The 15884-nt window shown below is 38.1% G+C and overlaps 1 protein-coding gene across 1 annotated transcript in view; it reads left to right on the top strand.

Annotated features, from left to right (window-relative positions):
- The first annotated feature begins 6609 nt into the window (after nt 1-6609).
- The window catches only part of adamts3 (ADAM metallopeptidase with thrombospondin type 1 motif, 3), a 414286-nt gene continuing 405011 nt past the window's right edge, over nt 6610-15884 (top strand). Inside the window, exons 1-2 of the mRNA XM_030144543.1 lie at nt 6610-6939; nt 7401-7422. Of these exons, the coding sequence (XP_030000403.1) occupies nt 6862-6939; nt 7401-7422 (100 nt within the window). The 5' untranslated portion in view covers nt 6610-6861. The remainder of the gene's footprint in view (nt 6940-7400; nt 7423-15884) is intronic.

The following is a 15884-nucleotide window of genomic DNA, read 5'->3' as shown; positions in this document are numbered from 1 at the left end:
TTTTTTCCTCATCCTTTATCTCTAACTTTCGAAGTCTAGACCTCCTGGCCCCTCATTTATTTTCCCTTTGTCTTGTCTCTTCCATGTTCTGTCACCTACTTTGTCTCACCTTTCTCTGCCTGTCCGCTTCTGTCTGTTCCGGTAGCCATGAGGTGTGCAGATGTTCCAGCTAATCAGGTTTCCTTATCTGCAGGCAGCTCACCCAAAGTCCACACAAATCAGATGTGAGTTCCCAGGCAGCAGACTAAGTCACAGACAAATACGAGTAAACAACTGCACACTTGTTATTTTTTCCTCTGTTATCAGGCTATTTAACCCATAAGGACCCAGTGTGACATTTGTGGCAATTTCCAAATGACTTTTTCTCTACATATAGTAGGCCTGTAACAGTACACATACCAAACCGAACCATTTCTGTATGCACCTATCCGGTTTGGTACACAGCTGTACCAAAATGGCACAGTATTTTGAGAAAAAGAAAAAGGAGCGAAAGATGTTGTTTGATGCGGAACTTTAAATCCGCACAAGTTCCACACAGACATATTGAGGGAGTGCACATTGACCTGAAATATGAAATAACAGCTGATATAAAGTTAAAAAAAAAACAACAAACATGTCAGCCTGGAAGGAAGAGATTGAAGATCCTCTGCCATCATTACAGTCCCCTGTTCGGGATCACTTCGGGTTCCCGAATAACAAAAAAGAAAGTTACGACCCGACAGAAATGGAAAAATGGACCAAAAACAGCAGATTTTTTTCATTTTCTGAGACCAGATGTTGTCATTTTCAAGGAAAGAACGCTAACGCCAAGGTCACAAAGATTCTTATGAACCGTGGATTTGTACGAATCTTCCAGTTTGTACGAAATCTGGACATCGTAGACATGTTCCCTCCATGAATGTCTATGAACTCCAGATTTCGTACGAACTGGAAATGACAGAAAAAAACAGCCATTTTAGGTCTGTTTTTCCATTTCTGTCAGGTATTAACTTTCTTTTTTGTTATTAGAAAGAGAAAACAAAAATCAATCTGTTTTCTTTTTAATTTGATTTATCTGTTTTGACACTGAAAAAGAAAAACGCCTTGAAATTCAATTTTAATTTGTCTATGTTAAAATGAAAATCAATTAACCACTACTTTTTTTTTTTTTTTTTTTTTGCTTCCGAAAAGAAAATCCAATTACCAGAAGATACACTGACCATGTTTCCATGGAGCCTCTGAATGTCCAAATTGGTCATATCTGATGACCATGAAAAGATGAAGGACTGTATTTTACACCAATTATTGACATGGATTAGTGGATCAACAGGGATTAAGCAGTTTGTATCAGTAGATGGTGGATGTTTGGGTCTTTATGGGTTAATGAATCCTATTGTGGAGTAAGAAAGGATGACTATGCCTTTCCTAAGCTGGGCAGAGATACTACAAAAAATGCGACAATGGGAGGGAGGAAAATGAAAAAAATGCCCTGATACAGACTTCAAATGACCCTTTGGTTGTGCCCAATAACAGCTTTGATATACGGTCATGTGTCTTGCATGTGTGATGCAGCCAATGCACAACCTCACAGAGCGCCTTGGGACTCCGTCACACCAGCAGGTCATTATCCCTGTGGCAACCTCACATCATGCTTTGATTATATGCCACTAAAAAAAGTATACCTCTGTTTTTTCTGTCCTAAATGAGTTTTTAGTGACTCTTAACATAAAATGCAGACTATTTCCTAATGTAAAAGTTTTGAAAAATGAACCATAGTCCCATCTCAGCAGATTAACCTCTCTGCCTTCTTCTTTCAGTGCCCCGTTCGATTAAACTATGAAGTCATCAATGTTAAAACATCCACAAGGTGTTGTTGAGGAGTTGACATTCAACATAGACACTTTGGGTAATGTGTTCCCCTAAACTTTTAAAGCTGATGTCCTTATTTGCATGAGCTTGGTCTCTGAATTAATATGCAAATGCTCTCTGGTTCCCTTTTCAGCCTCCAGGCATTTGTCGTAGCTCAGACACCAAAAAGACTGCAGGCTCAGAGAGCAATGTAGACGATCCACTGACTGTAATGAGCGAGATGACAGTGAATATCATTGTGAATGACTGCTATGCCCCCAACCTGATAATACATGTAGCAGTTCACCCTCTGGAGCTTTTCGGGAACTTTGCTGCTCCCATCAATGCTTCATGTAAAATTAATTCATTCTAAGACTCACAGCTGCCAAATTATAGAATAGAGGCGGATACTACAAAACCAAGCCTTGTAGAATAGCTCATCTCATTTTAAGATAATAAACTCTACATATAAATGTTTCATACCATTAGCATAATACAGGCACTTTGTATCATACTTTTTAACATGTTCCTAAACTTTCCTTGACTGTCCATGTCCTTGTGTTCCACCATGTGTTCAGATGCAGTGAGGGAGGCATTCTGATTTACAGTTTAGTGAGAATTATGGTCACAATTTCTATGCATTTATTATACCTGCCAAATACCACCAGAAAATAATAGGGTTCAAAAAGAAAAAAGTCTTGTTACTGCCATTGACTTGTATTTTGCATTTTGAAATTGAAGTGTTGAATATTGCCACCTCTTTAGCAAAATAAAAATATGGTTTTGATTGAGGAGTGACTTTGTCTGTTTTTGCTGTTCCTTTTTGTCTTTTCAGTATTATCAAAACAGGACTGCCACAATATCCTGTGAAATTATAAAGTTGTGTATTTAAGAGCAAAACTTTCTCATTTAAAGCTATACTGTATGATGTGGCATTTTTACACTTTTCTTTTGTCATCTTAAAATAACCCTAATAAGCATGTGTCAAACTGAAATGTAAAAGAAATCCACCAGTGTTGAAACTCAAAAATGTTTAATTCTCGTATATTGCTCATATTTCTGATAAAATTCTGACCAATCATTTTATTCAGTCTGAATGAAACAATTGGCTGAGCCTGGCTGAGCCTCCTGTCAATCATCCATTACCACCGTCCCGCATCCGATCCATTATTGCCATCCTACATCTGATATGGGTACCTCAGAATCTGACGCTTCACTTGCGCTGCTTCTCCTGTCACTGACCACAGCCTACTGTCTAGGATGTGAATGGATAGAACTGAAATGCACATGAAGGAAAAAACAAATTTATTAACAGAAACAACAACCAAGGGGAGTCCGCTGAAAGAAGGATGGCGATAAAGTCCAGAAGTCAGGTGTACTGGACTCCACAGACAGGTCTGCACAAAGCTCAGCTTTTATGACCGCAGAAGTCATACAGGTACATGTACTTGGTGTCACACAATGTAGGATGATGTAGGATGATAAATGCATGGACTATGAAACCTCAAACGTCCATGGAAAATTCTCAGAGGCCGCACATTCACAGTTCGCGCACCCATCGCCTGGGCACCTCATCTCCCAGGTGATGAGGTGCAGTGAAGACAATGACCCAGTGCTGCACAGACCAGACCCTTAAATACAGGGTCTACTGATGAAACAGGGGCTGCGGTAGGTGAATGATGTATCTGATTACTGAGGGAGGGGTCTGTGGACACGCTGAAGCAGACTGGACCTCCACCTCCACTTCCACCGCGTGCATCAGGTGAGAGGAGGGGAGCGTCAGAGCTTAGGCAGGGGGAAGTGGGTGGGACTTTGGAGAGAGGCAGGTTGTTCATGTTGAAATTTTTACTAAGTGCTGTGAGAAATGCCACATCGGTAGGTATAGCTTTAAGAACAGAAAAACATTAAACAAACAAAAATTGATGAGAAAAACAACCTAGATATCCTACAAATCTATAATGGGTGATATTTCCTTTTCAGTATAATAATATTTTTATTTCAGAAATACCAGTGTTGTTTGTAGGGTTTGGTCTTTTACCCCTTGAGTTTATTTAAGGTGAGGGGTGAATTCTACTAAAAAAAAAAAGAAAAAAAAAAGGGAGAATCATTAGTACCTTTTTAAAGGTGGGGATAATGTTCAGGATAAATGTCTGACTTAAGAAGATAACATGAATTTTAAAAAGTGCAGCTGTTTAAAGGGATTTAATAAAATCCTCTCACTTTACTCTATGGATAATACAGAATAATTGCCAGGAACACAATTAGTGATCCCTGTATTTTTTCTGTGGTTGGAGTTGAACACATCCTGGGGTAGTATGTGTGGATTTAACCATGGTGTCTTCCCAAATGTCTGACTGTATGTGGACTCATAAATAGAACCAGTTATTCCTTAAAACCTCACAGCCATTTCTGATGGACATCACTCTTCTTCTTTGTTAAAGACATAAACATTATGCAGCCAAAGTTTTTGGCTGTAAACCCATTTATCAAAACATAGGAAGTTTGCATTTTTCCTTTACTGTGACATTTCAAAAGTTTGCTTCAAATTCACTTCAGTCTTATGAAAACACAGCCAATGTAACAGGGATTTGTCATTCTGATAGTGTTGACATGTTCGTTAGCTTTGTGTTCATAAAATGTCATGGAACAATGAAGTTTTGAAATGGCACAAAATCGAATTTATTTGAAAGTGTTTGCTTTTACCATTAATATATGGGTTCATATGTGCCCATAATGGGCACAAAAACATTTGACTTAGGCAGAACCTAAATTTGGGCAGATTGGACAGATTGAGGGCAGAGCCCTCAATCTGTCCAATACCTTGTACAGATTTGTGGCCCAGGTCATATATGCCATACCCTCTTGCACTGCGTCTAATAAGGGCAAAATGCAAAATTCTCATATATACATGTGCACTACATGGACAAAAGTATTAGGATGTATTGAATTCATGTGTTCCTTTGCTAACAGGGAGCTGGGCTACAAAGTAATTATGGCAAATGTTACAATATACTTTGATATTGTGATAAATATCATTGTAATTACTATTTCATTTTGTCTACATCGTTATCCAAAACATTTACAAAATGCTTCAAAGTTTGTTTTTACTTATTTTTACTCAATGTTGACAACAGTGGAGTTTGTGTTGAAATCTGGTTGTGATGGCAGCTGACTCCCTTTCTAAGCTAGTGCTATGTGTTGCTGCAGGAGCAGGACAGAGGAAGTGAAGAGGACAGGAGAGAACAATGTTAAAGAAAACAAGTGAAAAACTAAGCTTAATAATACCCCTGCTGCCCCTCCTGCTCACTGATACCCTGCCTAGTCAGGGATTCATTTTGAATTTTAAATTAAAGATAATTGTAAACTACATTAAACTAAATTACTGTCCATTTTAGGTACTTCAAACATCCAAAAATTTTAATTTAGCCATCAAACTGTGCACTGCACCTCTCCTGGTGGTAAAGAAAATGTGTGTCGAATTTGAAAAGAATAACATGTATAGTCTTTGAGAAATCGGTTGGATAAAAATCTTGGACGGACGGATGGAATTCCTGGTGTATAGTATTGCTGCCCTATGGGTGGGCAGGGGTGTAAAAAAAAAACAAAAAAAACCCCTAATTCCTCAACATACAACTCAGTGTGGATGTGCCTAACAAACACAGCTGTCAGCTTTAAAATGGAGAAAGCAGACGTCAACACATGACACTAACTCACACGGGGTTATAAATGAACTTTACCTCACTACAGCATTTTAAAAGTCAAGAAAAGTCGCAGTTTTAGATAAAAATAGCACTTAATAGTTTTTTGTGAAACAGCTCAGTGTGCTGCATTTCTCTCCTCATGCGATTCATGACATCATCACCAAAACAGTTGTTACCTCAGTATATTTCACCGTGTTCTTTAAAAGTCAGATGAAAAAGTATTAAAGTAACATAACAAATATGAACAAATCATGGTAAATATGGTTGTAGTTTAGTTAAATTAGCTTAGCTTAGGTAAATTACGTGGAAAAAAATGTTTTACAAAATCAGAATGACTTAAGTGGTAATGCACAGGGAGCTGGTTGACTATAACTTACAGTTGTGTAAGTGTTAACTACAATGGGTTCATGTTTTAATTTTATTCATTAGATTTCATGATTTCTCTGATAACATTTGTTGCTTGCTGCTGCACCACTTATAATCAACTCATAATTTGACATAAAATGTTGATATTTTATTATTATTATTATTATTATTATTATTATTATTATTATTATTATTACTGTTATTATTTTTTGTTGTTATTTTTGATTTCCATTGGGTTTGTTTTACGTGCAAATTAAAAATACAGATAAAAACATCTTGATGGAAATGCACCTATCAAATGCATTTTTCCAAACAATGTGTTCAAACTTTAAAGATGATCTGGGAATGGGACGGACTTGACAGACAGATCTGCAGACTACATGGTGTCATGGGGTCAGAACCCCCTGAGTGATGTGTCCGTGTTATTTCCGGTGTCCACAGGTCCGTGTGAATAATGGTTTTGTCTCTGCGTGTCGCTGAGTGCAGGGATGGGCAAGGGCCTCCTCCTCCTCCTCCTCCTCCTCCTGTCCCACTGAACTTTTCTGTTTTTCTTTTTTCCTCTTGGGGTAGGTGGGAGGGTCAGTGGGGAGGACCGGGGGGCAGTGTGACGTCACGCAGGGCTGGTCTGGCCGTTTATTAGCCCGGGGCAGCCCAGTGCCAGGTCCACACTGCAGCTCTGTCCGGCCGAGGCAGAGGGATGTTCTACCACTAACAACAAGAAAAACACTTTATAGGAACTCAGTGAACAGAAACACTGACAGACAAAGTGTCGCAACTCGTCTTACTCCTGTTTTAATCAAAGTTGAAGAGCTTCATGTGTGTTTTTTGGTTCACTAAAACAGTCGGTAAAGTCTGCACACCCACTTTGATCACTGTTGCATGAGCAGCTTGCGTGTTCTTTTCTCCACGTTTTCTTTTTTGCCTTCCATTTGCATTGACGTTGGGATAAAGTTCTCCCCAGACTTGGATGAGACTCGTGATGGCTGTTGTGTCACTAGTGTTCCTTCTGCTAGGATCAGTACTGAGCCGGACTTCAGCTGACAAGGTAAGTGTCTGTTATCACTTCACTTCTGAAAACTTCACTTCACGCCCCGTTTTGACCCTCAGCTCTGCGCACTTTTTTTTTTTTTTTTGCCTCTAATTTGTACCGAGTTAAAGTGAAAAATAAAGCCAGCTGTGCAAAAGTGGCAACAACAGGTTAGCTCTTAAAGTTTGGGCGTCGTAGCTCCGTAAATGCGCACAGTGCTTCCTCAGTGAAACAAACATTGACTCTGCACACGCATGAATTTAGCCAGTTACATAAGACATGCAAAATAGAGGCATTTTTCTTATTTTATTTATTTATTTATTTATTTTTTTACAAGTAGCTGTGCTTCCAGTGAAGTTTTGCACGGCGGTAGTGTAACTGTTACTGGACATCTCACACTCACATTAGGACTTAACGCGTCTTTCTGCCTTGTGCCGCATTTAACGAGCTTCTTTTTTATTTCCTTTTTTCTTTTACAGGCTGGTGAAGTAGAGAAAGAGGGTGAGTCCTGTTTTATTATTTGTCATTATTAGGGACGATGGCTTGAAGTTGCAGCAGTTCTGAGCAGTTTTTGCTCTGCTTTACTGAGGAAAATCAGGAGGACAGGCTGGGTGGGTGCACGGAGATCAAAGTGGGAGGGGAATTCTCTCTACCCCCCCCCCAAACACACACACACACACACACACACACACACACACACACACACACACACACACACACTTGTATTACATGTGTGAGCTGCATCAAGGGTTTTGTTGTACAGGAAAGAAAATTCCTCCTTTGAATCTTTCACATCTGTTCTCCATTCTGAGGTTAAGAAACATGTAAGCTGCAACAGTGTCCACATAGGATCCCTTTACACCCACTGATATCAGCTCAACACCTAAGGGCCCTCACATGTCCGGCTGCCAGACAGACAGGCCCAGCCTTGGGTCGTATAGTTTTTGTGGTGTGTCAGCCTTGTAAAGCCTTTATTTTGCTCACTTCATGTGGTTTCACGTCATTTTTTTCTTGACCTCTTAGTTCCACTACAAGGTAAAAGTCACCCCCAAACTCACAGCAAGAACTGCTTGTGTAATCTCATGTGTGTGGCTGTGGCAGATGATGAATGTGGTGATTACTGTCTAGAAAATGTCACAAAATACTGAAAATATGGATTAGCTTTCACCCAAATGACCAGATCAAGGTTATAATCGTTAACGAAAATGAACGAAATGACGAAAACTAAAATTGAAAAAACATTTTTGTTAACTGAAATAAATAAAAACTCCACTTAAAAGAAAAAAAAAAAAAAAAACTAACTGAAACTGTGTTGTGTGCTTACAAAATTAACTAAAACGTATAAAAATTATGAATAAAATCCCCTTAGTTTTCATCTGTTAAAAGAAAAGAATGAAATTGTTAATGTACCCATGATACAAAAAGTATAGTCCATAATTCACTGAATCTTTATTTTGGGAAAAAAAAGTTGGTGTAAAGTATTTTGATAATGATGTTATTGCTAAAAATAACTGTAATGGCCTCTTTTACAGAAACACCAGGCTGAGCAATACTATCACTGACCAATTAGCACCAAGTGTTCAACGCAGATGTGTGATAAGACGGTATAAATAAAATATAATAATGGTGGTGCAGTGGTTAGCACTAGCATCTGGGTTTGGCTCATTCAGTCTTGGTCATTTTCCCTCTGTGGGTTCTCTTCAGGTACTCCAGCATCCTCCCACTGTCCAAACACATGAACCCTAATAAGTGAACTAGTCAGTCTAAACCACTCATATAGGTGTGAATGTGGGAGTGAATGCTTGTTTGTCTGTATATGTCTCTGTTTGACTCGTGGTTGGTCATGTCCAGGGTGTTCTCACCCTTTGCCTTATGGTAGCCAATAGTAGCCCACTGATTCTTGGGATTTTGGATAAAACAGGATTTTTTTTGTGAAAAAAAAAGTTGTAATTTTTAAAAAATCTTAAGTCTTATGGTCATAGAACCATTTCTTGGCCACCAAGTTTTATAGTGATGCAACCTCCCCATTTTGTAACTTTTTCATAAAATAGGTGTTTTTCCTGTCATTACTTTGTTTTTAGCTTACCGGCCGATAGGCCGTAAGCTATTGTCGTCATCGTCGTCTGTTGTCGTCGTCTGTTGTCGTCGTCTGTCGTCCGTTACAAAACTTTCAATCGTCGTCTTCTCCGAAACTATAATTTCGATTGACTTCAAACTTGGTATACAGCTTCTTTATGATGATGTCAACAAAAGTTTGTGAAATTATTTGGATCCGGATCTGATTCTGGATTTGGTGCGATTTTGAAAAATGTCCCCATTATAAGAGATAGGAAGTGGATCAAATGCAATAAGTCAGTAAATATAAATGATATCAAGTTGAAATTTCTCCAGTCCAGCCCTGATGGGGAGATGGCCAAAACATAATGTCCACATGCTGATCAGGATCTTCTTCTGGATCCGGAAACTTATGGAAAATTTAACATTGGCTTTGAAAAATTTTCCCATTATAAGCGATAGGAAGTGGATTGATACAATAAATCAGTAAGTATCAATGATATCAAGTTGGAATTTGAATTTTTTACAGATCTGATTGGAATATGACCAACAGATGGGCTATTTCTGTAATATAATAAGTATATATAACTAGGTGATAATAAATGGCATCTGGATACATTTCCCAAAGCTTTTAATTTGGCTGGCAAGCTACAGGGTCATTGGTCCTATTTTGGTCAACACCGTCAGACACAACAAAAGGCTAATTATTCCTATTTATTTAGTCAAGTATGGATTTTCAACCTTTAAATAATTGTGTCTGACACCATATGTACAGATATATGCTGCTTAATGTTGAATATTCAGTTTTGTTCATTTTTTTACTACTTCTCTTGTTCTCCTCAATTGTGCAACAGCATCATGCAACTTTCATCTTTACCTTTAAACAAAGTAACTATTGACACATTTCTAATTTTCAAGTGACAACTACTTTAATAATTCAACTGCATTGACAAAACAAATTATAAGCATATTCATTAAAAAACAAATAAAGGTCCATCTGACGGTGTTGACTTAGACCTGACGGTGTTGACACAAATCTGACGGTGTTGACAGTGGCTTCATTACAACAAACAGTTTCAACATTTCATCACTGAAGTTAATACTTCTTTGCTTAAAAACTGTATTTCACTATTCTGGAACAAATAACAAATAGACTAATTTGACAATTTAATTATTTTATTATGTGAATATTTTATAATTCCAGAAAGGAACACCATAAACATAAACAACAAAACTATTTCTCTTACTATATTCCTTTGAAACTTTTTTTTTTTTTTTTTAAACGAAGTGTCCACAGTCCTGTGGGACTACCTTTGTCATGTGTCTCTGTCCCTCAGATCCAATCAGTGTCCTGGTTCTATCCTGTGTAGACTGGTACCCTGTCCCCCTGCTGACACAGTACTGAGGCCAGAACCATCACACATGCCATGGGCCTATCTGGGTCCAGGAAAAAGGACAGGCGACCAGTTTCCAGAAGCTGCTTTGTGCCTATTCACACTTTCAGTTTCAGTATGGAGGCAAGCAACATGCAACGTGGCAAATGTTTTGCCTCATATGAGGAATTTGCCCAGGTTTTTGAAGAATATAAAGCAGCCGCTGGGACAATGTTCAGAGTGCAGAATTCAGATGATTTGAGTGGCTCAGTGGCAGTAGACAAACTGATATTTCGTGCCACAGTACTGTGGCTGTAGCTATTGCATTTTTTTTTTTAAATCCGATTCCACACCTTTCTCTAATTCCTTTTTACATCTTCTCTACAATCCATTCCCTGTTTCTTCTCCTTTGCTCCACCACTGATAGCTGCTGCCAAGCCATAACTTTCCAAAAAAAAATAAAAGTCAGAGTTTAATGAAATTGGGTCGAATGTTGGTTAAATTCATTTCCATTTGTCTTTTGTCATTGGGGGTACATATAATACAGAATATTGTAGGATTACAATATTCTAACTATAAGCATCCCCTATGACTAAATGTCCATGAATAGACATAATATTGTACGACACACAGTTGGAGCACAATGAGCTGCAGAGCAGTTTAATGGTTAAAATGTTTTAAATGGTATTGTAGGTCTGTATGGAAGAACTATAGGGGGAATTTTGCAATAAAAAATAGATTAAGAGGTTAATGAAACATGAAAAGACATATTAGTATTTATTGTGAATATAATCTATATTATAAAAGCCAAGTGGTCTGTGTATGTGTGTCTCAGGATTCACACAAAATCCAGAAAGAGCTGACTGCTGCAGTTTGTCAGACTTATTTATTTTTGGTCAAGGAACAGACAAGTGAAAACAGCAAGTTGATTGGACAAATATTTTGGGAGATATTAGTAATTTTGTAATGTAATAGCCTTACAATCACATTGCTATGTGTCCAGCTGGACAAATGTGGTAACATGGGTCAACACTTTAGTGTGTATTCAGTCCTCAATTTTGAATGACCTTTGGGCTTTTGTCAACACCATCAAACTATGTCAACACCGTCAGACAGAAAACCTGACAGTGTTGAAAAAAATTACTTTTTAACATATTGTGCATGAGCTGTATACATTAGCCATCTGGTGTTAGCCTGGGGTGCTAACTACCTCTAGCCCTACTATAAATGTATACATTTATGTTATAATTCTATTGAATATTTTCTATACAAAAGTGATGGTGTTGACACATCATGGTTGTGACAGTAAAGATATAAAAAAATATGTAAAGACTTTTGAAGACATGGAACACTTAAAGGAGGCTGAGTGAAGTTCTTATATGTGCTGGATCTGGAAGGTGAAGAAGAAAGTCCTCAGGAATATAGGTGACCCTGTGGTGCCTGATTTTTTTTAGTCTTTTTTAAAATATCTGACAGTGTTGACAGAAACGTAGGACACATTTGAAGGAAATGTAAAATAAAAGTAAATGTTAATGAAAATTCACGGCTCTTAGTTTTCAAGTGATTTTTTCTTCTATTTTTTCATTTGATAAGTATTTTATTCATTTAAAAAGAGTTTTCACTGTTTGTTATTAAATTGAAATGATAATCTCTTGTCTGTGGACAATCCATTTTGTGGGTAATGGGCTAACAGATTATTCTAAAATTCACTAAATTAAAAACAAACTTATGGAAAAAAGGCTACATTTGTGCAAAAGACCCTTAAAAGATCAGCTCTGACAATTTTTATAGTAAAAATATTATTCATTTGCAATGGAATTACCACTTTTCTGAGTGGGACATGTTTTTTCCAAAATCTCAAGAATCAGTGAGCCACAACACGACCCTCCAGAGGAGTAAGCAGTTTGGGAATGAATGAACAAAATGAGTCACATGCTACTAAAGTTGTCTTAATCCTTAGTTTTGTGACACCTGAGCCACTAAAAGAAGTCTTCACCTTTGCACCTTGGAATCAGCCTGAACACTTCTCTTTTTACTGTCATAGCTGAATCTTTTATTTCAAAGTTCTGATGTGACAGCTGTCCCTGTCGTTTTCATCTAGAGTTTGATATGTTGTCTGAAGTTGGTGTTAATGCTTTCCCCTTTACATGTGTTTATCCATGGTTTTGGTGTACAGATGTGTTTGGGCTTGCATAGAACACAGGTGAAAGCTTTTGTGTGTGTATCTGGTGACTGTCATCCATATGGTTCAGTCTAGGCTCAGGGTGATGCTCATGTGTCCTCAGGATCCATGATCATGTCGCACACACTAAACAAAGGCCAAGTAAGTGGTTGTAAAGAGACTTCAATTACAGTAGAGAAGCAATGATGACATAAAAAAATAACTGAAGATTAGTAATTTTAGTGAAGAACACAAGAAAGTATTAAATCTACTTCATTTCACTGCTCCTCAACAGAGAATTATTAGTTGACTCTGCATTTGTCCTTGGGTCTATGAAGGTTTACTACTTGCATCTCATCGTTTTGGATTTTAGTGTTTTTTTGGTTGCCTAAATTTTCATTCAGTGATGGTGTTTCTGTTTGATTTGTGAGAAACATTTGGCATAAGTGTTTTCCACAGAAACAGTTTCTGACAAAATATGAAAAAGCACCAGGTTTGGAGCTCACCGTAAACCACATTTTCTTTCCTTTTCTGTTTATAGTAAGCATCAGCTTTGGTAACTTTGAGAATTCTTCTCATAGATGCTCTCCAGGATCAGTAAATATTCAATTAAACAGTAAAGCATAGGGCCTCTACTAATAATCTCTAATAATACTAATAATATCAAGGACTGAATGGTTCATCAAGATTCAAATGAAAGAATGGAAGTTTTTAACTCATACAAAGATAAAAGAAATGATGCCTCTTGATTTCTTGCCAAGTTGGGTCCTGTGCATACTTTTTCAGTGTGGATCTCGATCTTTTATCATAATTATATATGATCTATAATACATTAGGGTAGTGTGTACGTTAGGGGTGTGATGGTGCATTCGTTTGTACTGAACCGTTTTGCTTACAGGCCTTCGATACAATATGGAGGTGTACCGAATGAATACATGTAGCTTATGTAATGAACGCAAACACTTGGGAAACAGGGTCACCGCAAGCAGAACCCATGAGCTTTCAGCAGCGGCACTGCTGCAGAAACCCTCCAAAACACTTTATTCTGAGGCCGGGGCACCAATAAGAGATAACACAGAGTATAACAGAGGCACAGAAGCAGGGTTGGACGTTCACTGTACCGAAAACGTATCGAAAATGTGTCGAACCGAAGACCCCTGTACCGAAAACATACCAAACCAAAAATTTTCTGTACTGTTACAGCCCTAGTGTGCGCATATACTGTATGTTTACACAGCCTACTGATGAAGCAGAGCATGCACCTTCTTATCAACAGCAACTTACAATGTGTTTACTTACAGTGTGTTTGTAAAGTTAAGAGAAGTTGCTTAAGAGACCCCCCCCCCCAAAAAAAAAGCTAAAAGACATTTAATGCATTGTCTTTTTAAAGAGACCAAAGGAAAGTAAAGCTTAGCAAAAGGCAAAGTGCTTTGCACTTTAGTTTTGAAAATTTTCCTCACATTATTAGTTTGTATTCTGAAGGGGCACTCGTCTGATCAGTAAGGTAACTTTTACTATCATCTGAAACTCTCTGACTGCTGGGAGAAAAGTTAGGCCCTTGGACTTGGTTAGAGGCTTTAATTTGATGAACCTTTATGTTGACAGTGCTTCCAAGATAGCTGAGAAGTCTTCCTTGGTTTGTTTGGTGTTTTTCTGTGATACAGTGTAGTTATTCCCATCTCAAACAAGAAGACCTTTCATCTAGATGAAAGGCTTATGTGAGCTGTTCTCAACTCAGTAAGTTAAGGTGACATATTTGTCTTTGTTGGTGTTATTAGATGTGTATTTCAGGGCTCAGAAAAACAAAAGTGGCAGTTTGGTCCACCAAGAGCCCTCAGAACAGCTTCACTGCTCCTTTGATTTCTCCAACTCTGTGGGCACTTTTTAAATAGGCATAGTCCTGTTTGGTGTCCGATGATGGTGGGGGAGAGTGTTCTCTGACATGTTCCTACATTTTGCTAAAACTAAAACTTAGGGACTGTGGAGCATCAAACCTTTATGACTGGGCCATTCTACATCAATATCAATTTTTGGCAATCTATCTAAAAGTGTATTTCTGTTTACCACAAATAAAGTCCAGACCATTGTACACGCATACATCATTTGCTCTAAGAATTATTGATCATGTAATCTATTACAGTGCATTTATTTAACAGAAGGAACTGCAGTGGCAATTGTAATTTATTCAACTTTTTTTTTTTGTTTGTTTTTTTACTAAATAGACCCTGCATTTAATCAAAAACAAGCAGCAACTTCTGGGGCTGAAAGATGAAGCAAATATGCCAAAACCTACAGTTCCTCAAGTGACCACAAGGCAGCCAATCCCCATAGATCAGAATGTTAAAATTTCCAACTTTGTAACAGAAATAAACATGTTTATTCTCTATAGCTAATTTCATTCATTTTTATCATTTTCTGAAGTGCTGAGTTCTCTAAAGGGTCACAGAGCCTGTCCTGGCTACCAATAGGCACAGGTGGGGTGTGGGGTCAATTCATATCCCCAATTCCCAGGAATTCCCAGAATCGCATCCCTAAACCTGGTACAACAGAGGACGCCTAGCTGTCCACTGTGCTTTGAGTCACCACTACCTTCGTTAAGCAGCGCATCAAAGATGTTACATTTGTGAAAATTAATTGCATGCTGTGTGGCTAAATGTTTACAAGTTGGAGGTATTTCCCCTCTTTGTCGTAATGGAAGCTCTGTAACTGTTGCAAATGGCCCTAGTGTCGTCGTTACTGTTGAAATACAACCATACTTTAGAGCGCTTCTTAACCAAAATACCGGAATAACGTGATGCATTTGACGTGAGAGATGTCACTGAAATGAATCATTAAGCAAGCAGACTAACGATTCCAAGGAACTGAGCGACTGGGAACTGTTTCTTTTAGAGCCATCCCTACTGGGATTCTTCACAGACATTATTGGGATCACTTTCAGAGCAACAGCCAATACATGTGACCTTACAGGGAATCACCTTTAGCACATCACACCAGAGCTGTATATGGTTAATGTACAGTAGGGTATATTAATCTAACAGCAATAACATAAATCATCAGGATGAGACCGGCTGGTCCAACAGCTGCTGCTGAGCCATTCAGTCAATGAATAATGAAGTCCTGTCAGCAGCAGGCTGTTATGGATTGCATTGTCCTCAGCAGACTTTTAGAAATGACCAGAAATAGTCAGCTCAAAATATTTGGTATAACAAGGAAAACTAGATCAATAAAACCCTTTCTTACCTTTTATACAGTGCACGCTTTGCAGTTAAAGGATAAGAAATGCACGTCAACTCCAAGTTTGCACTCCACACACACACACACACACACACACACACACACACACACACACACACACACACACACACACACACACA

The sequence above is a fragment of the Sphaeramia orbicularis genome, chromosome 9, assembly GCF_902148855.1.
Source record: "Sphaeramia orbicularis chromosome 9, fSphaOr1.1, whole genome shotgun sequence".
In the NCBI taxonomy this organism is placed as follows: domain Eukaryota; kingdom Metazoa; phylum Chordata; class Actinopteri; order Kurtiformes; family Apogonidae; genus Sphaeramia; species Sphaeramia orbicularis.
The sequence above is the reverse complement of the archived record's forward strand: the minus strand, read 5'-3'. Positions and strand labels throughout refer to the sequence as shown.